Genomic DNA, 22,587 nt, shown 5'->3' with positions numbered 1-22,587 from the left:
TGGGCTCTTTTTGCTGATGGTTTTTGGTCTACCATGTTGATATGAATTATTAGCCCCTAAGAAGGAGAGGGAAGAAGAAACTAGAGAAAAACTATGCCTGCTTTTTGCAGCAGCTCTGGTTGGCTTCTCTATACCAGAAACTGGATAAATGTGGCAGGCAGCCAATTTGAAAGCATTTTCTCCAAGAAAGCTCAAAATTTGGAAGAGAACAGATGATTCTCATGGTATTTTGAGACTTGTGCCAGCCTCAATCAATTATAAGTCACTTGTGAAGACATTTTGAGACTTGGCAATGTCTGAATATCAAGGTAAATAATCCAGGAAGGATTAAATGTGTATGTGCTAATGAGAATGCTTTCAGTTATATTCTAGAAATAAGTGTGACTATATACTCTTGCGTTATCCAGCTTAAACCTTTCATTTAGTGGTTGTTTTAGGAAAATCCCATGTGAAAGGTGTATTGCATAGTTGTTGAGATTCACTGATTACTCCCGCGTTAGATGTTGTTTAATGCTGGTGGACTTAGAAGAGAGAAGACCAATGATCCAGTTAGCGCATGGTCTAATATAGATATTTCTAAAATGTATTATAGACTAAACATAAACTGTAAAGCTAATGTAAAATATTTCAGTATGCGTGCCAAAATATTTTATTTCAGTGAGTCTTTTAATAGAAATAGAGCTTGTTTGACACTGCCTTCTGATAAGTGAAGTTCTAGTCTTTGGAATACTCCTCTCAAGGCATTTATTTGGTGTCAAACTGCAGGAAGTAATGCTGAAATCCATCATATCATGGTGAAGAAATAAGATCATCTCATATTTCAGTCTGGTTTTAAATGGAGCTTTATCTGTATTTTTACATTGCCGTTCTTCCTGGTGACTTTTAAGTTCTCATGCAGAGTTTTGCCCGTGGCTGGATGTTTTCCCCTTACGTTTGCAGAAGAAGATACTGTGCCTTTAAAATCAAGTGGCTCATGGAGTTGTTTTCGCTGGTGCGCTGCTTTTTGATGTGGTACAGTATACTCCATGCAAATGAGCTGCCTGCTCAGCCTCTGCGTGGCTGCCTGCCCTGTTGGGGAGCTCACAAAGACTCTGCAGACCTAATTCAGCATTCAGTTGTTTCCAACGGCAGATGGAAGGAGGTATCGGCAAGATGAGGATTTATTAGCTACTCACAATAAAAGACCACACTGGCTCTGCAGCAGATCAGAAGCCTCCTGGTGAATGGGATTGAGTTGTATCTGCTTTCAGCTGACTTTACAATGATGTGGTTAGCTCATGTGACTCAGGCACTTAGCGGGAAGACCAGCTAAAGATGCAAATGTAAATATCTATTCCTTTAAGCACCATCAACCTGTGTGCGTTTAGTGAGACTTTCTTTAGCTGCAGCTGTCCTAACTGTGGGAACAGGAGCACTTCTTCAAGCTGGGGCGGGCAGCCTGTGGTCTGGGCTCTCATTGGGGCTGCGTTTGCACACTTCAGGATGCCTGGCTGAAATCCCCTCGTAAACACGGCTCCTTAGGAAGTTTGGTGATTTTGCTTAGATACCTAGGGAAGTCTTTCAGAGGCTGAAGTTAAGTTCTTTTTAAATATGGCATTTCTGTTCAGAAGTTGTAAATAGGCTCTTCCTAAGCTTTTATCAGAAGATGAAATCCGTTGCTTTAGCTTTTTGCTAAAAAATTGTAGGATTATTTTGTTGATTATATTTACAGTATTTCCTTTTTTCTTTCCTAATACAGAAGGGACATATGTAGGACAAAGGTTCTTTGAGAAGCTCGGTGATTTAAATAATACTGGGGTGAACATGTCTAGATTTTTATTTCTATTGAAATGATGTTTGGAATAGCTAGAAGCATGATCATTGTTTATTTTTCAACACAGACCAACTGATCATGTTTTACAATGTGATGGGGCTACTGCAGATAAAGGGGCAAAGCCCCTTTTGACCTTGATGGAGTTGTCTGTGTGAAGGTAGCTGGAAAAGAGAAACTGCAGGACYGACTGAAAAAGCCTCAGCTGAACTGTGCTTTTTCTCCCCCTCCCTTTTTTTTTTTGCCTTTTTGCCATGGATGACGAAGAGGGAAGGGCTTCTCATGGCAGCTCTGTCAGTGATGAATAGATGAATGAATTCTTATATGTTCAGAACTTGCAACATGTGTTCCAGACCCTTCAGCGCATAAGAGTCGCAAGATCGCAGCAATGAAGTAAAGAATGTGCCGTGTCTGCTGCGAAAGAGGAGACCAGCATAGCTCAGAGGCAGCAGAAACAAAAGAATGTGCTACAGTATCTGAAGAATCTGACATTTGCTTTGTCTTACAGAAGAGTAAAGGAATTTTTCAGAATTTGGCAAAATGAAATTTCTAGCTCTTATAGTCACAGTAGATTTTTCCTAATTTTGGATAGTGTTGTAGCCTGTGCATCCAAGGAATTGATTTTTAGTTAAGTGTGACTGTGTTTTTTAAAGGAAATGTGACCTGGATTTTGTGAGCTTATTATACACAGTAAATGAAGGCAGCTGTTGTAGTTTACTGATCCCTTATAACAGCTCAAGTGAATTGAAATAAAGCATAACATGGAGGGGAGAAAATCTGAGTTAAAATCTACTCTTTGGTCTTGCATTGAGTCTTGGATTAATATGTATTTCTAGACAGTCGTGTATATGAGGGGAAAGAGACATCCAAACTTGAAAAGACTTGGAAAAATCTGTTCAGCTTTCTTAAATGTGACTTGCTAAATCTGCCACAAAAGAGGCAGACAGAGCTATATACAAATAGTCAGAGACCCTGGCTGCCGTTCTTCATGACAGGCAAATGAAAGACCATGTCCTATTTTTAGAGAGCAGGGGGGAGGGAGAAAAGTTTGAAAATAATGGACTTATTTGCCAGTTAGAGAGCAAAGCTAGCCAGAAGCAAGTGAGCTTTAGCAGGATTTTATGATCAGCAGARTCACAGATATGGATGATTCAAGTATTCTTCGAAGAAGAGGGTTGCAGGTAAGTGCAACTTCATTTTTTTTCCCCTCCTGCTCAGTGTCGACAGTCCCCATAAAAATGATGACAATCTTTTGAAGTAAATCAAGTTGATGGAGCATATGACGGCAGAATTTGAGTTTTCTGCTTTGACCTAGTATATATTCTATAAATTACAAGTGGGATTTCTTTACATATTAATAGAATATGGTTTGTAAATTTCTCAGTTTAAATCCAATGGTCATGTGAAGGCCTTAAAATATTCTGATGGAAAGAAGAGAAGGCTAAAGTAGATGCCATACTTTGTTTTGAAACTAACTTTTACAGATATTCGTAAAATCTGGTAAGTGACTTTTCTGACTTGCCTTACAGTAGCCATTTTAGTTGAGCACTATTTAGAAAACAAATGTCAAAGCAGAGTGAATATTTTCATTTCTTTTAGAGTTATGCTTATTTCCTACTTCAGATACACAGTAATCCAAATGTAGAATACAATTCYACAATGCAAATAACGTTTATATTTTATTTTCAACAACTGTCATTATAGCTGAAACAAATATTCCTATGTTTTCTTTTGAACTTCATTTAACATACAAGTGAAGTTTTATTTTGTAGTGGTGGTGTGGAAGTTTTATTAAATTGCAATATTATGACAAAGATGCTAATCTGTGTTAGTGTTAATGACACATGAAGACTGAACTGATTCTCAATAGGTAAAACAACTGGAAGTGAGGAAGCTCTAAAGTCTTATGTGAACAGGGAGTGGAACAGATTTTTTTGCTTGAAAGCACCATATTCCTTTTTTTTTGCATTGTAATGTGACATAGTCTATTACATGTTTGTTACCATAAATATTTCTTTATAGACCATGAAGCTTGCCCCTTGAACAATAAAAAAAAGAGGACAAGTATGGTTAATTTAACTTCCTTTGAAAATAAATTTACCATGTTAACTTACCAACATTCATACCTTCCTGACACTTTAAGATAATTAGAGTATTATTGCATCAGCTGAACATGTTTTGTCTATCATTTTTTTGTAAATGTATGTTTTGATTTTTTTTTTGTGCCAGCTTATTAATGTTTCTGAAATTGTTAGTTTGACACAGTGCTCCATCTAATGTGTGACATGCTAGTTCATATTTGCATAAGATTACTTGTATTTAATATTTGTATGACTGATGTATATGGGAATACATAGAAAGATTGTTTTAGGTAAACTGATATTTTTTTCATGTATTTAACTAGTTGGAACCTTATAACCAAAAAATGGCATGTTTCTAACAACAGATAATCAAGATTTTTTTCAAGTGCTATATGCTGATTGTTTAGAGCTTCCCTGAGTCTAGAATTTCACTGTGATGTTGTATCTGTTAGACCTGTGGTGGTGTGGGATGTTTTTAATGGAAAAAAATTTAGTAAAATATCTCATAACTTCAATTGTAACAAAAGCTATCTAAGAAATTGGTTCCACCCATGAAATACAAAAAGGCTTTTTCTAATATGCTTCTACTTTTGCTTTTGCACGCCATTATATGATATCACAGAACAGTGGTGCAGTATTTACAGAGTGAAAGTATGTTTTGATAATGCAGAGATAAATCTAATCGTAGAATAGTGGCAATTGCAGTGGTAAGGATTTCACTCAAGAAATCTCAGTTTTTTGAGGTATGTGAAGGGAAAACATTAGAACTGAGCAGACAAAGATGTTTGTCAAATGTTTTCAGGAAGCTAGCTTGGGAACAACAAGGATTTTTAAATGTGGAGTGTAACAAAAAAACCCAACACCTATAGATCATGCTGTTACTTGAAGTAGAATAGGATATTATTTAGTCAAAGTATAAAACAGAGTATTGTTTATGATATTTTGCCAAATTTCTGTTTACCTTTTTTATATATATATATGTATGTATATATAGACATATATTTTAAAAAGTACTTTTATGAAACTCTTAGAGGACAGCACTTCTCTATAGTTCCTGTCATCATCAGGTCAGCTCAGTGTGCTTGTGGAGTTTATTGATACCTCCAGACTGTCCTAGAATGATGAGTTTTGTGATCAGCAGTAAGCCTAGAACTGACCCATGGATTTTGTAAAGTTCACAAAGAATTTGAGTTAATATGCTGCTCCTCTTTTTCCTCTGTCCCTCATAAAAAATAGATGAAGGCCCCAAACTTTCTTGATGTCTGAACAACCAAAAGTTTTCTCTGTTGCTCTTTAAAGCTGGTTATGTGTAACTATACAGTCTTTACTCTTGTTTAGGTGGAGGTGAACATGGCAGGTACTGCCAAGATGAAGATGCTGTCCTGTTAAAAGTTCAGATCCTCCTGACTTCTGAGCATTGTCTATGCTAAAAGGGTTTCTAGTGATGTTTAGCTTTTTCTGTTGTCAACCTTTCAAACAAAGGTGAGATTAATGCTTCCTCAGAGTGAAGGAAGAGAGGATAAATGTTAATTCAACACATGCTTGTGCTAGACAGGTTTGGCATGCTAGCACCTCACTGGCAAAATAATGATCTTCATAATACTACTAAWCATGAAGAATAGGTGTGATGCAAAGGATTTCATCCTTTGTCAATGCTTGTGTTAATTAGTCCCCAAAATAACCAAAAAAGCCTCAGAGAAGCTTCCAAAAACAATTGGTAATCCAAAGAAAAAGATGCTTCCATCATGTCATTTAAGGAAAGTCTTTGCATCACTAGATTTTAAAGCAATTTGGATTTTTTTGGGAGGATGACTCTCCTGATGAGGCATCCTCAAAATTAAATAGCATATCCCTCCTCCTCGGTAACTTCTGTTGCAGAGTCTGGCAGCGTGACAACCGAAGAGACAGGGCTCTTCCTTTGCAGGCTTCGTGTTGATGCTTCTGGGAAGCAGTGAAAGAGGATTGGAGGCTGGAGAAGCCCAAATGTCTACCAGTCGCAGCAGAAGAGGCGCTGGCAGTGAGAATGCATTTCCCCGATTTAACTTGTGTAGTATGGTGGAATTTTGATAATTTTAGTGAACTTTATTTAGTATCTGTATGTGGTGGTGTATCTGTACAGGCTCAGCCCTGGGTAGGTATGTGTGAATACACATGCATTTATGTAGGTGTAATTAATATCTACATCTAAAATGCTTGGCAACCTAAGAAAATATACTAAATGGACCACTGCTTCAAGAAGTGAAGCAAATTTACCAGTCCAAAAGTAACTTAATACAGGATTTCTGCATTTTTGGAGGAGATTTTTTTTAAAACAGAAGAAATTACAGCTTAGAAAAATGACCATTTTGTTGATAACAAAGTTTAACAATCCCCAGAAAAAAAWAAAATGCTGCTAGCTGATGTTGACACTGCTAAGGCAATGCGTTTTTAGTACTTTTTTGGGGGGATGGGTGCTAATAGTTTGGTGTTGGAAAGCTACTGATGAAAGCAAATTACTTTCCCCCTTCCAACTGGATGTTGGTGGCTTTTAAAATGAGCAACACAGGCTAAATTAGGTTGGAATCCAAGCCCTTCGCTCAAAGCCATGCTAACTCGAGTTAGATCAGGTTGCTCAAGGCCTTGTCCAAGGGAGTGTTGAGTGTCTCTACGGATGGAGATTGTGCAACCTTTCTGGGCACCTGTTCTGCTGCTTAACCACTCTCACTGTGCACATTTTTTTTTCTTTATATTTAGTTGGTTGCAGAACACTTTCCTCAACCTGCTGATACCATTCCATGTAACATATGCAATTTAATTACTGAAGATTGAGGTGAACAAGTGAAATGTATCTTAGATTTTATTTTTTTTTCCCTGACCAGTGTTTCCACTTTATCATGACAACCTCTTTTTTTTTTTTGAGCTGCTTTTAACTCTGCTGATTTGTTCTTGTTCTAATTTGTCATTCCTGAGACTGCCATTTTTTAGGAATTTTGTTCTTTTTTGATATATTTTCATTTGTCATCTTATATGGTGGAATCCTTTTTATTTTTTGGTGATGTTTCAATCTTCCTTCTCTTCTGCCTTTTTTCCCTCCTGCTTCCTGTAACYGAGTTGCCAGCATAAAGGTGACAGACATACCTCTTTCTTTTGTGTCTTGTTCTCACTGGCTGTTGAAGGCAAACTGATCTTTTTGTTGTTGTTTTCCTTTTTTCTGTCACTACTGAGACAACCATGCTTAAGCCTGTAATCTGGGTATGGTCCTTTCACATATCACACCTGCATTTCCAGGTGTTCTTCCTGTCTCCCACCTCTTCTCGTTCATACCAACAAAAATTTTTTAATCAGACGGTTCCTGGATTAAACTCCTTCTCTAATCTTTCTGAAATGTTTTCACTTTGCTTTCTCCGATTGTTTTGAAAATACTGTTGAGCTGTTCCTTTCTCTGTCCTTTCAGCAGTCACCTGTTGAAGCACCTGGGTTGCATGACTTCCAGATTTCCCTGTGCTCACCTCTCTCACATGACTTACTCTTTTCAAAGCCTGTTCTTTTTTGCTCTGTTAAATATGCCATGCTCCATCACCAGCTCACCCAGTTCTCTAACACACAGTCATATTTTTTCTCATGCTTCTCATTACCTCCATTACCAGAAACTTACTTGCTGTCACTCCTGTGTATTTTGTCCTTTTCTGGGGACCCTCTTCTGCTGGAAATCCTGTAGCAAATAGCCATGTAATAGCGTGAGCAGATAACCTGAAGAAACATGAATACTTCCTACAGGCTAAGTCAATATTTTGTCTGTGCATGGCCTGTCTGTGTAATCACCTTCCTCATTTGTTCAGCCTGTTCAAACAGCAAGGACTAAGCACGAATTAGTAACAGTGAAATATGTAGAAATGAAGATCCAGGAAGGGTAACTCAGATTTTCTGTGTGTATATACATGCACACTGTCTGATGTTGCTACGCAATAGTATTGACAGAAGACTGAGAAAGTGCTTCTAATAATGGAATACTCTTTTAATTTGTAATCTTTCATTTTAGCTAATGAACTTGAGCTATTGACTTAAGTTATTGCCTAGGGACAACTGATACCACAGGTGATAGAGCTGCTTCTGCTATATTGGGCAGAGGTCTGTGTGGTGTTTTGTGTGTCTTTTTTTTTTCTTTTTTTTTCTTTCTTTTTTTAATGATGTAAAATGTTAATTACAAGTGTTATGAGGCTATCTAGGTTTGTTGTTGTTTGTCTGATACATGTGTATCACTCGTAGCTGGTATTTCTGCTGTCCAGGTGAAATGCAGTAGTACTCAGTGAGCTCCTGTGAAGAGGAGCCTGTATGTTGAACACCATCTTGTACTAGAAATTTGCAATTATTTGCATGACAATAGCTGCTGCATGTATGCTCTTGTTCTTKTCACACATGCCAGAAATCAGAGTTCCTATCCTAAAAATCCTTTCCAGTAAGTGCTAGTGAGGAAAGAAGTGGAGAATGATATGCCAAATTTCAGGTGCTTGTCATGGAGCTTGTTTGCTGCGTTTGTGATACACGAACAGTATCCAGATGGCGTTGGATGTGATCATCACTGAAGTCCTCTGCGTTTATTATATTTTCCTATGGAATGCTAGCCGCCTTTCATTTTCCACTGAAAACCAAGCTAAGTTCAACTCATTAATTTACTTTAGGCCCTTTTTGTACAGTTTCGGTGCAGATGTGAAGCACAAACCACACCCCAGTACTTTACCATGTTTGTCTTGGCTAGTGCTTTCTACTATACAGCAAGTTGGCTAAAATATATATGCGTGTATATATATATATATATATATATATAAAAAAATATAGTAGAATGATGTTCTTCATTCTAAAGATAAACCTTATATTTTCTCAAAGGAGAAAAAGAACAGGACGTGGCGAACGTCATCTTAAGAATATTTGGTTGGACTTGTTCCTTTTGAGTTTGTTTATTTTCCTCTCAGAAGCCTGAACACTTTTTGCTTTGTTGTCATGGCTGTACATGCTGGCTGGAGAAAGTTATCAGTGGTTGCACAAGCTCTTTCTATCCTAAGCTTCAGTACATATGCCAGGAAAATGCTTACTGTCCTGTTTAGTTTTCTGTTGAGTTTAATCCTTTGTTGGGACATTTTCAGACATAATTTAGGGACCCTGAAAATTGATGTAATCTTCTGTTCTGTTTTYGTAATAGTGTCTTTTATAAATATTGGAAATATTTTTTGCTGGTTACAGAGCTGATGACCTTGTCACCAAATTTGCAGCTGAAAAGCAAAGRTGTAATTAAGCATGCAGGTAGTAAAAAATTTTGCTTTTTGTAGTATTTTCATGAAAATTTAAAAGTAGAAATTGTGTCCCATAAAGGAAAAGAAGCTGTTTACAGTGAAGAAGGCTGTAAGTGGGACCCAAAATTCATTTTTTTATATTGCCTTTTTTTAAAACTTGAGAAATATGTATTAACTGAAAAGTAAAGGGCTTAAATTTAGTGTGAAAAATGCATGCATATATAGACATATGAAAATCTCCAGATTTTTTTCAGTCTTTTGGACTGCCTGCTATAATGTATGTTCTGTGAGAAATACTGGCACCTAGATCCCAGGATAACTCTAGCTTTGGTTTACAGCATTTAGAAGAAATTTGACTCCGGCCTTTTTTTTAAATTTATTTATTTTATTAACTAGATTACTCTTAATTTTTACTCTTTTGATTCCTATGGTGCATTTTTCTTGGGTTACGTGTTTTCTAGTTCTGCACTGAGCTGTGCAAACCATCTGTTAACTTTCAGTTATTCTGCATCCCCCTTTGAACCTCTTCCACTTCCCAAATCCTCACTTCCGAGTCTCACATTCAAAATTTGCTTTTGTCTGATACATTAAATTTCACATTGTTTTGGGGTTTGGCTTGGACTATATATCATTTTCTCTGTGCTTGTGGTTGGCGAGAGATAATGGAATGCCTACTGAAAGCAAACAGGATTTCAGGGTATGAAGGAGATTGGTTTCAGCCCCTCACTGSAGGTTTATATCCTTTTGGGATACCAAGTGTGTGTTTAAAACAAACAGGGAGGGGAAAAAACCATCAAATGGGCGGGGGAAGGAATTTTGAAGGATTGATGCTGAGTTCCAATAAAAAACATGGGAAATCTAAACAAGCTTGATATTTTTAAATAGTAACTTAACTCAAAAAAAAAAATAAACTAGCCAATTATTGGTGACTGGATGTGATTATCTGTGAACATTTGGCCTGGTTTATTAGGCTGCTTAAGGAATTCTATTGCAGTATGCTGTCTCCTGTATTTGCGATTAACTCAAAATATAACTTATGACTTTAACAAATACATCTACTGAAATTTATCAGGAGTCGAGAATAATTTCACTGGGAACTTCATGTCAATAGAGTTTATTCTTTTGAGGCATTACTAAAGAAAAGTTTTGAGTATCTAGTTTCATAATCTTTGAGGGGTTTGTTTTAAATAGCATTCTTCTATAATCTTTGAATGGTAAACAATATAAACCGTATATGTCTCTTATTCACTCCAAACACTGGTGCATGTTTTTGCATCTTGTAATTACTAGTGCTGTTCTCGTGTATGCATGGGATAATGGCTTTGCTTTGTTCTTRAGACAAGGCAGCAGAATAATGACAGTGTTACGTATATATCAAAGCAAAGTCGACAGGCCTGATTTGAAAGCTCAAGCTTAAGTGTTTTTTTTTTTTTAAAAAGGCAATTCCATTGAAATTATCCTAGAAAAAATGGGGATATTACTTTGAGTTTTGGAAGTTGCCTCTGGAAGATAACATTAGTAAATTTGGATGTCAAACTTTGTATTTGAAGTCTGGAACAATTTAGGGTGGTTTTCTGTAGTTGCTTGTCACTATAGTTACGTGAAGAATTCAAGGCTCCAAGAAAACTGGGAAAGAGAACTTTGTTTAAAAAAAACAAACAACTTTCCCATGGAACATAAATAATTACATTTGCTTTTTAATTTAGGGTCTTTGCTTTAATAAGACTAATTTTATACTGCTTACCAAGAACTTAACTGAATCCTCAGAACAGATGTCTGATGAAGAGCTTCCAATAGTGATGCAGTAGGCAGCCACCAGGTATATTGACATCTGAAGAGGAGGTGATAATAGAAGAAGATAAATAAAAATAATTTATGCATTTGCTGAAATTACAGGTTTATTGTAGGGTACAAAAAATTGTATACTGCGTTTCTTAAACAACAACAGCAAAAACTAGTTTATAAATCTTAGGCTAATTTTCAAAGGAAACAAGACTTCTATGATCAAACTCATTTCTCCTTCTCCCAGTAACTTTCCAACATATTAAATTAATCAAAATTTGGACCAGAGAGGGTGTCCTAAAAATAGTGCAAATTCTTCAACTTCTGTGAAAGTGAGCAGCTGACAAGGAGGAGAGATCTAACTTAGTGATAACACTACAGGTAAGGCCAGATGAAYGTAGCCATTATACACAGCTTGATGGGTGAATAGGTGTGTGTGTCCTGACTAGCTGGCCACTGTGTGCTGGCTTTTGCTCAGGTGGAGTGTGTGAAGGGACTTGAGTGAGGAGAGAAAGGATTGGGGAATACTGCCTGCAGATTCAGGGCCTACTGGGATTCATTAACTAGACTGCTCATAAGCCACTCGTTTTGACTAAACTCGTTCTGCAGAAATGAGTTCTCAGGTTTTGTTATGTGCGAGTTGATCATAATCTTCTGTTTGGAGGCCATCTGTTGTTGCTTAGGGAAATGTATCATTGTGACAGGTATCTGTATACTACATCTCATTGTAGGATTGAGGATTTGTGCTCGGGGCGGTATGAAACATCACTGATTTTTGGTGTCTATCCGCTTGCATGTGCGGTTGCATACCAGGCTGATTTTCAGGATTGGTGCTTGTGGTCCACTGTGCAATCAAGTAGGAAATGGAGCAGAGTTTGAGGAGCATATGCTTCTGCCATTCACTCGGAAGTCATTAGAAAATATACCAAAGGGAAAAATGTGAAAGCTTGTCAGAATAAAAAGTCCTTGAAATACGGACAAGGATAAAAGGTTAAATGGTTTGCTCAGGCAGAAAAGATACTATTTAGCTGCTGTCCTCAGGGTATTGTTAAATTGGTCTGATAATTTGCTATACTTGTGCTTAAATAAGTGCTTTCATTTGGTCAGTAAGGTCTTCATGAATGCTTGTATAGCTGAACTAAACTTTCATCTTTTCATGCAAGCTGAAAATAAAAAAGCCAGTAATTAATTCTACTGCTTCAGGAAGAAAGATTTTAACAGCCCACTGCATCTAAGAATTGTTCAGTGCGTGTGCATCTGAGTCCAAATAGATGTGGGACAAAGGAATTTTTCCTAAAGAGAGATATATATATATATATATATATATATATGTATATCAGTATCTTTTTCATGTGTTCCATTGGCTTGAAAATGTCTTTTTGATGGACTTACTCCTTCCTTACTCCCCAGGAGGGTACAACGAGCAATCTTTGCTGCTGCTGGTAGTTGTGGGGATGCCGTGTAGAGAATGGCTTTTATTTCTCTTCTTAGACATTAGCCACTCAGGGTGCTTCACTTGTGTTAATATCACCTCATTCTGTACTTGCTTAATGCTAGAAATCCCAAATCTTAAAAGAAAAACCCAGTTCTCCAACCTAGCAATGTAAAATGCTGCTACCATGCTGCAAGCCTAGTGTTTAATCTGCTTATCTTTAATAGTCTTTGCTGCATACACAGACCCACTTACCTCTTTAATGAGGAGAAATGTCCTGCAGTGAGGCAGCGTGTATTTTGCTCCTAGGCTTATGTCATCAGCCTAGAAGTTGAAATTGGTTAGAGCACTTTTTTAATTTTCCTGTCACTTCTGCTGATTATGGCTGCCTCTTCATTTTCTCTAATACATGGAAAGATAGTGATTGTTCTAAAAGGAAACCTAATTAAAACATGACAAGTGAAAATCTAATTTCAAAAAGTTATCATCAGTATTGATTTGGGGGCAGACAGTCTTATATTTTCAAGGAGTAAATATGATGTATCTCTGCATTTTGAGTACTTGTAAATTCTGGCTGCTATTCAAATGACAAAAATATAATATGGATCACTGTTATTTCAATAAGACTTAGAAAGGTCTCTGTTAAATGTCAAGAGATATTTACAGTCAATTGTAAAAAGTAGCAATATTTCCCTTAAGATTTTTTTTTTTTTTAAACACAAGTCATTAGTATTGATGGGACTTCTAGAAGTTGATGGGATTTTGGCATTTCTGGGAGCAAGGCAGGTTCTAAAAGTTGTTATTTAAAAATATGGAGTAATTTGTAGATGCCAAAGTATGTCTATGTAAAATGTATCTATGGTGTTTTTATGTGATTYTCTGAAGTATATAATGTTGAATCTTCAAATGGGGTTCATTTTTAAGGGTTTTGTCCCCTAGTYGTCTTTGGTGTGTATACTTGGCACAACAGTGAGATGCATGTATCTGTATTTGTTCAGCAGCTACCTGAGCAGCAGGGTCTTTTGGCCCACCAGAACACGTTGCAAGTGTAGCTATTTTGCTCTTAGCATCCAAGACAATTCAGCTATTCCTTGTAGTTTGTGTTCAACGGAGAAGATACTCACAGATTTGAAAATTCAGAGTATATGGAAGTGTTTGCATACTTTTTCAGSCATCAAAGAGGTAGTGTTGACCTTTGTGGAATTGCTAACATTTTGCTAACTAAATGCATGTACAGGCATACCTCGTTTTATTGCGCTTCACTTTATTGTGCTTTCCAGATACTGTGTTTTTTTACAAATTGAAGGTTTGTGGCAACCCTGCGTCGAGCAAGTCTATCAGCGCCATTTTTCCAACAGCATGTGCTCACTTCATGTCTCTGTCACGTTTTGGTAATTCTCACAATATTTCAAACTTTTTCATTATTATTATATCTGTTATGGTGATCTGTGATCAGTGATCTTTGATGTTACTATTGTAAYTGTTTTGGGGCGCCACGACCCGCGCCCCTATAAGACAGCAAACTTAATTGATAAATGTTGTGGGTGTTCGGACTGTTCCACCGACTGGCTGTTCCCCTGTCTCTCTCCCTCTCCTTGGGCCTCCCTATTCCCTGAGACACAACAATATTGAAATTAGGGCATTTAATAATCCTACAGTGGCCTCTAAGTGTTCAAGTGAAAGGAAGAGTCGCACGTCTTTCACTTTAAATCAAAAGCTAGAAATGATGAAGCTTAGCGAGGAAGGCATGTTGAAAGCCGAGATAGGCCGAAAGCGAGGCCTCTTGCGCCAAGCAGTTAGCCAAGTTGTGAAAGCAAAGGAAAAGTTCTTGAAGGAAATTCAGAGTGCTCCTCCAGTGAACACACGARTGATAAGAAAGTGAAACAGCCTTATTGCTGAAAGGGAGAAAGTTTTCGTGGTCTGGATAGAAGGTCAGACTAGCCACAACAGTCCCTTAAGCCAAAGCCTAATCCAGAGCAAGGCCCTAACTCTCCTCAATTCTATGAAGGCTGAGAGAGGTGTGGAAGCTGCAGAAGAAAAGTTTTGAAGCTAGCAGAGGTTGGTTTATGAGGTTTAAGGAAAGAAGCTGTCTCCATAACATAAAAGTGCAAGGTGAAGCAGCAAGTGCTGATGTAGAAGCTGCAGCAAGTTATCCAGAAGATCTAGCTAAGAAACTTGATGAAGGTGGCTACACTAAACAACGGATTTTCAGTGTAGACGAAACAGCCTTTTATTGGAAGAAGATGCCACCTAGGACTTTCATAGCTAGAGAGAAGTCAATGCCTGGCTTCAAAGGACAGGCTGACAGCAAGAGAGCTAGAACTGACAACAAGAGAACTAGAATTAGAAGTGGAGCCTGAAGAGGTGACTGAATTGCTGCAATCTCGTGATAAAACTTTCACRGATGAGGAGTTGCTTCTTATGGATGAGCAAAGAAAGAGGTTTCTTGAGATGGAATCTACTCCTGATGAAGATACTGTGAACATGGTTGAAATGACARCAAAGGATTTAGAATATTATATAAACTTAGTTGATAAAGTGGCAGCAGGGTTTGAGAGGATTGACTCCAATTCTGAAAGAAGTTCTATTGTGGGTAAAATGCTATCAAACASCATCAAATGCTACAGAGAAATCTGTCACGAAAGGAAGAGTTAATCAATATGGCAAACTTCACTGCTGTCTTATTTTAAGAAATTGCCACAGCCACCCCCACCTCAGCTACCACCGCCCTGATCAGTCAGCAGCCATCAACATCAAGGCAAGACCCTCCATCAGCAAAAAGATTACGACTCGCTGAAGGCTCAGATGATGGTTAGCATTTTTTAGCAATAAAGTGTTTTTTAATTAAGGTATGTACTTTTTTTTTTTGACATAATGCTATTGCACACTTAATAGACTACAGTATAGTGTAAACATAACATTTATAGGTACTGGAAAACCAAAAAATTTGTGTGACTCGCTTTATTGCGATATTGGCTTTATTGCAGTGGCCTGGAACCGAACCCGCAATATCTCCGAGGTATGCCTGTATTGCAACTTGCTAAATGTTTTTCTTAATTATCATGCAGGTAAGTAGAGTAGCTTTTGGCAGGCTCTCGTGGCACATCTGAAAGAAAATGCTAAACAAAATGAAAGTTACTTTAAAAATAGRGAAAGTCCAAATGGTATGGAACTGTCTTATTTGACTAGGTTTAATGTAATGTATGTTTTAGAAATCTATTTTCACTTTATCCATATTTTGTGAAAACATTGTATTTTTTTTAATTGTAAATACTACAATGCAGACTTCCTTAAACCTGGCTTTTGAGCTGTGAAATCATTGTCTCTATTTGGAAATTTTGTTACAAAACAGTTTATTTCAAAGATGATGATGTTACCAGTGCTAATAAAGAATGACAAAGAGCAGAGGTCTTTATTTCCCTGGATGCTAGCCCTTGTTTCAAGGATTTGTGGGTGTTGGTGACTACTTGCTCTTTAGAAAGAAAGAGGATACTTCTTTGAACTGCTAGCACAGTTTCATGATTCAGAACTTGGGAGAGACTATTTGGTAGTTCTGTGCATCTATTCATTTGAATTTTAGTCTTATTTATTCCATATCAGAGAGCTAATTTCAGTTTGAATTCAATCATTGTATTATAGCATAAATACATCATACATAGCGTTATACATAAATGCTTCTAAGTGATGAAACTTTGGCGTTTCTGCTTTAAGAATTAAGAATGATATCCAGCAAAAATTACTAAAGTTGTTTTAGATTTTCATCTTTATTCCAACATTCAACCTCACTGTCCTTATCAATAAAATTGATGTGATAGAACAGTTATGTCTGGAAGGTTTTTCCATGCACCCTGACATGTTGTTGTCTCCTGCAGGCTTTGGGATAGAATGGCCTACTGCAGACTTTTTATAGTATAGTGAATACAGAGTTTAATTCTTACTGCTCTCTCACTTTAATTCTACTTTCTGTACAGGATATGCTGACATAGCCATTGCTATTCTCTCAATGAAATTGTTCTTCTTTATTAAATGAAGGACTAAGGTCCTTGCATTCCTGTTTCTTTTTGGGGATTGGATAGATCATTAATTCCAAAGCCTCAGCTTTAGCAATGCTTTCTAAATGTATATAGACAAGCAATTTTATAGATGGAAAGTGGTTCGACTTTGTTTTTACCTGTCTTTGGTAAAATCTATGGGACTCATTTTKCTAATGGCACTGCTCCTTTTAAATCAGATCGTTTCAGCATGACAGACGCTTTTGTAGCCGAAGGTTTCTCTTCCTGAAATGTTGTTGGAAACTACAGTGATAAGAGCATGTTTGGAATGAGGGTGAATGTAATTATTGCCTATTCTGTGGCATAGCTTAAATAACTGTAACCTGATATAATTAAAATACTTTCATCAAAATATGAAAATATTCATTGACTTTAACATATATCACTTGTTTTATATCAGCATAGGCTAATGAATGTCTTTTGTATTGGCAGCCAAAAAAAATGAAATCATATAGGTGTCATTGGGGTAGGTTAGTGTGGTCCGTGAATAAGGTCCTTTCTGCTCCATTTGTTCTCTGAAAAGGAGATCAACTAAGACAGAGTATTCTGTGAGCTGTGGCTTGTACATGCTGGTAATGACTCTAGTCTAAATTGGTTTAAAATAGGACATGCTTAAACCCATGGTCTTCTCCTTCCCAGCAAGTTTGTGGCCCTCAGATTGTCATAAAGTATTTCCAATATTATGCTGTTTTTTTTTCTTTAGGTATATGTAGTGATCTCCTTTTCAGAGAAAATGTGTGCAGTTTAGCTTTATTTTTGTAATTGTAGTGAGCAAAGGACTTTTGGCCAAGGTGGAAGAATGTTCTGGCCAGAAAAGAGACTGCCCCCCAGAAGGGGTCTAGTTGTTGGATACCTGTTGGGAGGGGATTAGGACCTCAAAAAATAAAGATGAATTTAAAGGCCAAAAGAAAAGATTATGGTGAGGTAAGGGCAAGAAAAGGTTGGAGATGGCTGAAACAGACATGAGTGATTTTAAATTTCAGAGTGATCCGAGACTTGCAAAGGTTGTGGACTGTTGGTTTATTCTCTCTAATGGTTTTCAGTCATTAACTATTTGTTTTTMTAGTTCTTATTTTCTCTTCCTTTCTGAAATGTGAATGTGATGCAGCTTCATGTTCTTCGCTTGTTGGCTGTTTTGGCAGGTCCCAATTTAGAACTGGAGTTCCTTGGCACTTTGTGTGTCTCAAAACATTAATTTATAAAATAACACCCAAACCTTGTTCTATTGAAATGGGTAAATATTAAAAAATCAATTACATTTTTTTCCCCCTAACAACTGTGTGATAAGGAACAATTTCTCTATGTGCTGGTGACTGCCTGCTTGTAAATTTTAGTAGTTTGATGTGCTGCTCTGTTGTTTTTCTTCCAAAGTGGCTACCATGAAGAAAGCCCCTCAGGGATGTGAGACTACTGTAGAGTTTGAGAAAGCAATGTTGTGCTTGATTAAGTTTAGACAGATGATGGAGTGATATAGTAAAAAACATTTTTGTTAAGGCATAATATAACATACAATGCAATGTAGTACCATTGGGACTGATAAAAATGAAATATTAAAGAAAAACCATGCCCTTACATATAGCTTTCAGGAGCACATGCAATAGGTGTAATTCAGTTGTGTGGTGCTGGAAACATAATATTGATTTACCATGAATCAAGAGAAATAGCTTGTACCTTGCTGGGTTATATAGATTGTCACAATCTTCGTGAAACAAGTTGCCTGAAAATGGTACTGTAAGAGAATTCCTTCTTCTTGATATAGATGAGGGGGGGTTGTTGTAGCCAAATTAAAAATTCAGTTACATATCTAAATAGAGAGAATATTCTTTTGAGAGATAGTTTTTGCTCTGTTGCTGGGAACTACCAATTTTCCTTTTTTTTTTTTTTTTTCTTAAATAAAGAACAACAGTTTCTTGACAGCAAGTCCTTGCATAGCTTGCACAAAATGGCAGGCAGAGGTTCTTGGTGGAAAGGGAGGGTTTCRGGGTAGAACTTGCCTTGTGTTACTTGCAGAAGTGAATAGCTTGGTCTTTTCCTGTAGCATTTCTGTACCACAGGATGGTTTTGTTTTGCTTTTAAAAGAAAACCGTATTTTTTCTGTTAGAAAAACAAAATAGCACTTGATTTGAAGTAGAAGTTGCAGTAACTTCAGACAAGACTAGTTACTGCAGTTACTGCATGGCATGCARTTTTTTGTGTTTCTGATTTCTCTCTGAAAGGCAATAGCTCTTTTGGTCTTTACCAGGTGAGTTACTGGATCAAGTGGTTCCTATATTTTTCTTTTCTTTTCTTTTTTTCTTTTTTTTTTTTTTGACAGGCAATATAATGCTAACAAGTATTTTTGCTAACTTCACCTTTCAACACAAATTTACTCTCTTGTTGTTCAAAAAGTTGCTGCAGAGTTATGTGGGATGTATTTCAGGACTGTCCATCCTCATCATTTCAGGTTCATTCTTTCCTGTCTCCTCGGGTGAGCTGGTTTCTTCCTGAAGTAAAATGAGGTTTAAATACTCTGAATACAGACACTGATATTTTAAGCGAAGTGCTCTGGTTGTGGCGTTTGTGTGCCTGAAACCTCTGCTGGCTTGAGTCTCTGTGCTGTTCACTGGTATYGGGTGAAAGTGAGTATGTCAAAACATCAGTATTTCTTTATTTTGTTTTTGAACAAATAAAAGCCTTTGACGAGAAGGTTTTGCCTCCCTTTGTTACTGTTCATTTATGCTTAAGCCCCAGCCTGCAGGTCCTAGCGGTAGGCAGGCATATGTCAAATAACCTGGCAGAACAGTGCGCCTTGTGTTATGGGACTTGGTGAAGTCAGGCTTCATACTTGCATGTGTTCTGTCTTCTGCCTTGTTAAAGCCTGAAAACTTTGGATTTTAACAACAATCATATCAATATTCTCTACTTTTCTTTCCATAAGTGTGCTTGATTAGAGGGCTGCTAAATTAATGGCAGCGGGGTGCGTTGTGCAAATGGAAGCTGGCCACTTGAGAGGAGAAGTGATGTTTTTAATAGAACAGTTGCATTTTTTTTCAGCTATTCAACTCAATTTCTCCCCAAGTATTTGTGGCAAAGAATTAGTGCTCCTGAACTCCTAGGMGGCAGGTTTGAGAAAGCATTAAAATGATGCCTTTTTGTATTTCAAGAGCAGTCTCCCCTACCTCCCAATCCCCCTGAGAAAAACAAAGCAAGATCTTTATTTATAGAAATAAAAATAGGCTGTTCTTATATATGCACTGTGTTTTTGGGGTATTTGTTGAGTGCTTTTATGGAGTTCATTGATTGGGATTTTATTTTATAAAAAGAGAAGAAATGAGCATTGTTTAACTTCAGGAACCAAAGATGGACATATGTTTCCTGTGTTGTTGTGTTGAACAATTTGTTGTTAAGCCAGGGCAGGATGGGTACCCCCAACTGTACACGAAAGCTGCAATACGCTCGTACACTTTGGGATATTGAGTCAGTTCTAATAGAGCTCTGAAAAAAACAATTCCTGTTGATTCCTTGAATAACAAGCAAGTTGAGGGGCCATATTACGCTATGCAAATACAGAAAAAATCTGTAACGCTTCAAATGAATGGGGATTCTTTCCTAAATGTCAACCATGCCCCACATTCTTTGCCACTTTTAGTCTTGGATGTATGTCAATTAAAGAAAAAAAAAAAAAAAGAAAAATATTGCAAAATCCTTTTATTAGTGTAACATAGTAATTGATCTTATGTCTAAAAATTGTTTTTAAACACAATTATTTTGGAACAGTTTGAGCGAAACTGTAGGCTTTTACTAAATTTATGTCTTATGAATCTTGTTTCTATCCTCTCTTGTAGTCTTTTAACTGTGCAAACAGATGTATTTGGGCAAGATATCTTATTTTGGTCAGTTTAAAATATTGTTCACTTTACTGTTAAATATTTATTCTTCTGTCGTCCCCCCCGTATCTTCCTTCTGGGATYTGTGGTGTTGCTTACTTGTGTAGTGCTAAAACACTGTCTTTATAGCAGCCAGTTAGCCTCATAGAAACACAAAATGAAAACTGGTGCAGACAAAGTATAAAAATATCTGCAGGCATATTTTGAAGTGTAGCAGAAGACTGTGCAGAATTCCTTGACTGGAGTAAAGGTGTTCCAAACAGGAAATCTTAAAGACTTGTCCTCGGAAAATGCAGACAAGGGAGACAAAGTAATTCTGAAGAACATAAAATACAGCTGAGAGAGCAATAAGGTAGAGATAAACATCCCTAGAATTTGAATGTGATATTGTTTTTTTAAAGGTTAAAATTCTAAATCAAATTCAGACGGAATCTTTTAATTAAAAACGAGGTAATATGAGAATAATATGGGTGCTGAAATGTTCAACCAAGGGCTGCTAGCTTTAAGGAAGAAAGACCACCCATCTTCCCCTCCCCCCAAAACATCATTACATTACTTCATACTGAAAGTTTAAAGAATGTGTTCTGTTTTTGCTAGTAGAAGCAGCTGAAAATTGCATCTTAATTAAACACTGCACAAGAAGCAAAAGGTAAATTGAATGAGCAAAACATTAGCATAATGGGAAAGAGATTTATTTCAAGAGAGCTAGGTTTTGGTGTACGTGTCTCTGAACTGGAGTGTAGCGAACAAGACTTCAGTCTTCTAACATATGCAGCATTAAAAAAAAAATAAAAAAAAATATATGTATTAGAACCTGTGTTTCTGTATTGGCCAGATGATGTGAGAATTCTGCTAAGTGACAGAAAAATGAGCAGGCAGGAAGATTAATCCTGAAAGCCATGAGGCAAGGCTGTAGGTACTGTGAGAACCCAGAAGGACATGAAGACCAGAATCCTGCAGGCCTCCGCATCTGAACCTTTGTACATAACATTAATTCTCATTACACTGAAATGACTTCTTGGATCAATGGTATGTAAACTGTTCCAGCAGTTTGAAATCCCAGATAGCAAAGATATCTGTTGGAACCTGCTAAGCAGTGTTCACCTTTATAAACTGAGCAAAATCAAAGCGGCTGAAACCAAAATGAAAAATGAGCAAGTTAATTTTAGATTTAGCAGCAGTAAGGTACTAAGAGGTTATTCACAGTTACCGCTGTGGAATAAACTGATAAATTATTGAATTGTTGTTTTGAAAAACTAACTTTAGAAATAACATGACAAGCTAACAAAGATCGAGCAGCCTAAACTAAATGTTTTTAGAATTGAATTAGTAAGTAGCTATCTAGTTCCTATGCAAAAGGAAAGAATTAGAAGGAATTGAGAATTTGTAGATGGAAACAAAACACTACTTCCAAATCATTTTATAACTTTATATGAAAGAAATACATTTATAAAGCAATCCTTTTAGTATTTCTCTTTTTTTTTATTGACCCATCAGAGAAGATGATCTAGTTAGTCGTTAAGTTTTGTTTCCTGTCTTAAAATCCATATTTGGTTCTTAGATGCACTACTGAAGTATATATATTTGTGTTATCGTTTACTTAACTTCCAAGATAAATTATAAACTGAAAGAGTTGGATTGAAATGTATATTATAAAAGAAAGGTTGCAATAGATGTTGAATTTGACCATATGGATATATTCTCTTTTGAACATTTCTAGAAGCAAATCTTATTTTGCTGCTCTAATATGTTTGAAGTACAAATTAATCTTACACCTAGATTAGCATTACTGGGATGTGATAATGGATTAAGTACTGATCTTTTTTGCCCCCTGTTTCATCAGCTACTCTCTTCTGCAGGAGTGGTAATTACTTTGGAATGGAAATCTTCAAATAGTGTTTTAGTTGATAAAGGTTTGTGCAATATCCATGCCAAAATTCTTTTGCATTAAAAAGGATTTTTCTACTATTTATTTTGACACATGTTAAATAGTGCAAGAAATACCAGAATGTGAATCATAATTCCTCAAAAAACTCATGTAATAGCTAACTGAATAGTCTTGTAGAAATATAATAACATGGAGCTCAGCACATGAAAATTTTAAACTAAAAAATATGAATATCAAGCAATAGATCATTTGCCATACTTACCTAATATCACAGGATTGACCGTAAACAAAGTAAAACTACCATAAGGGGACCATGGACAGTATTAGCTCAAGAGAAAAATTAATGACTTAATACTAACATTAGAAGAAAAATGCTAACATTAGTAATGTGAATAAGGCCTCCTATTTT

The 22,587-nt window shown here is 36.6% G+C and overlaps 1 protein-coding gene across 13 annotated transcripts in view; it reads left to right on the top strand.

The window, feature by feature from the left end:
• Positions 1-22,587, top strand: part of MAST2 (microtubule associated serine/threonine kinase 2) — a 206,067-nt gene that overhangs the window by 46,916 nt on the left and 136,564 nt on the right. For 3 of the 13 annotated variants that reach the window (XM_026086774.1, XM_026086777.1, XM_026086773.1), the window contains one exon: positions 2,078-2,991. The exons of 9 other annotated variants lie outside the window; for them this stretch is intronic. In XM_026086774.1, the coding sequence (XP_025942559.1) occupies positions 2,932-2,991 (60 nt within the window). In that variant the 5' untranslated portion in view covers positions 2,078-2,931. Of the gene's footprint in view, positions 1-425; positions 1,323-2,077; positions 2,992-22,587 lie in introns of those variants that run through there. One more of the 13 variants, XM_026086775.1, reaches the window with a different exon arrangement.

Source organism: Apteryx rowi, unplaced genomic scaffold, assembly GCF_003343035.1.
Source record: "Apteryx rowi isolate R43461 unplaced genomic scaffold, aptRow1 scaffold_7, whole genome shotgun sequence".
In the NCBI taxonomy this organism is placed as follows: domain Eukaryota; kingdom Metazoa; phylum Chordata; class Aves; order Apterygiformes; family Apterygidae; genus Apteryx; species Apteryx rowi.
Note: the sequence above shows the minus strand (reverse complement) of the source record. Positions and strands in the feature narration are given on the sequence as shown.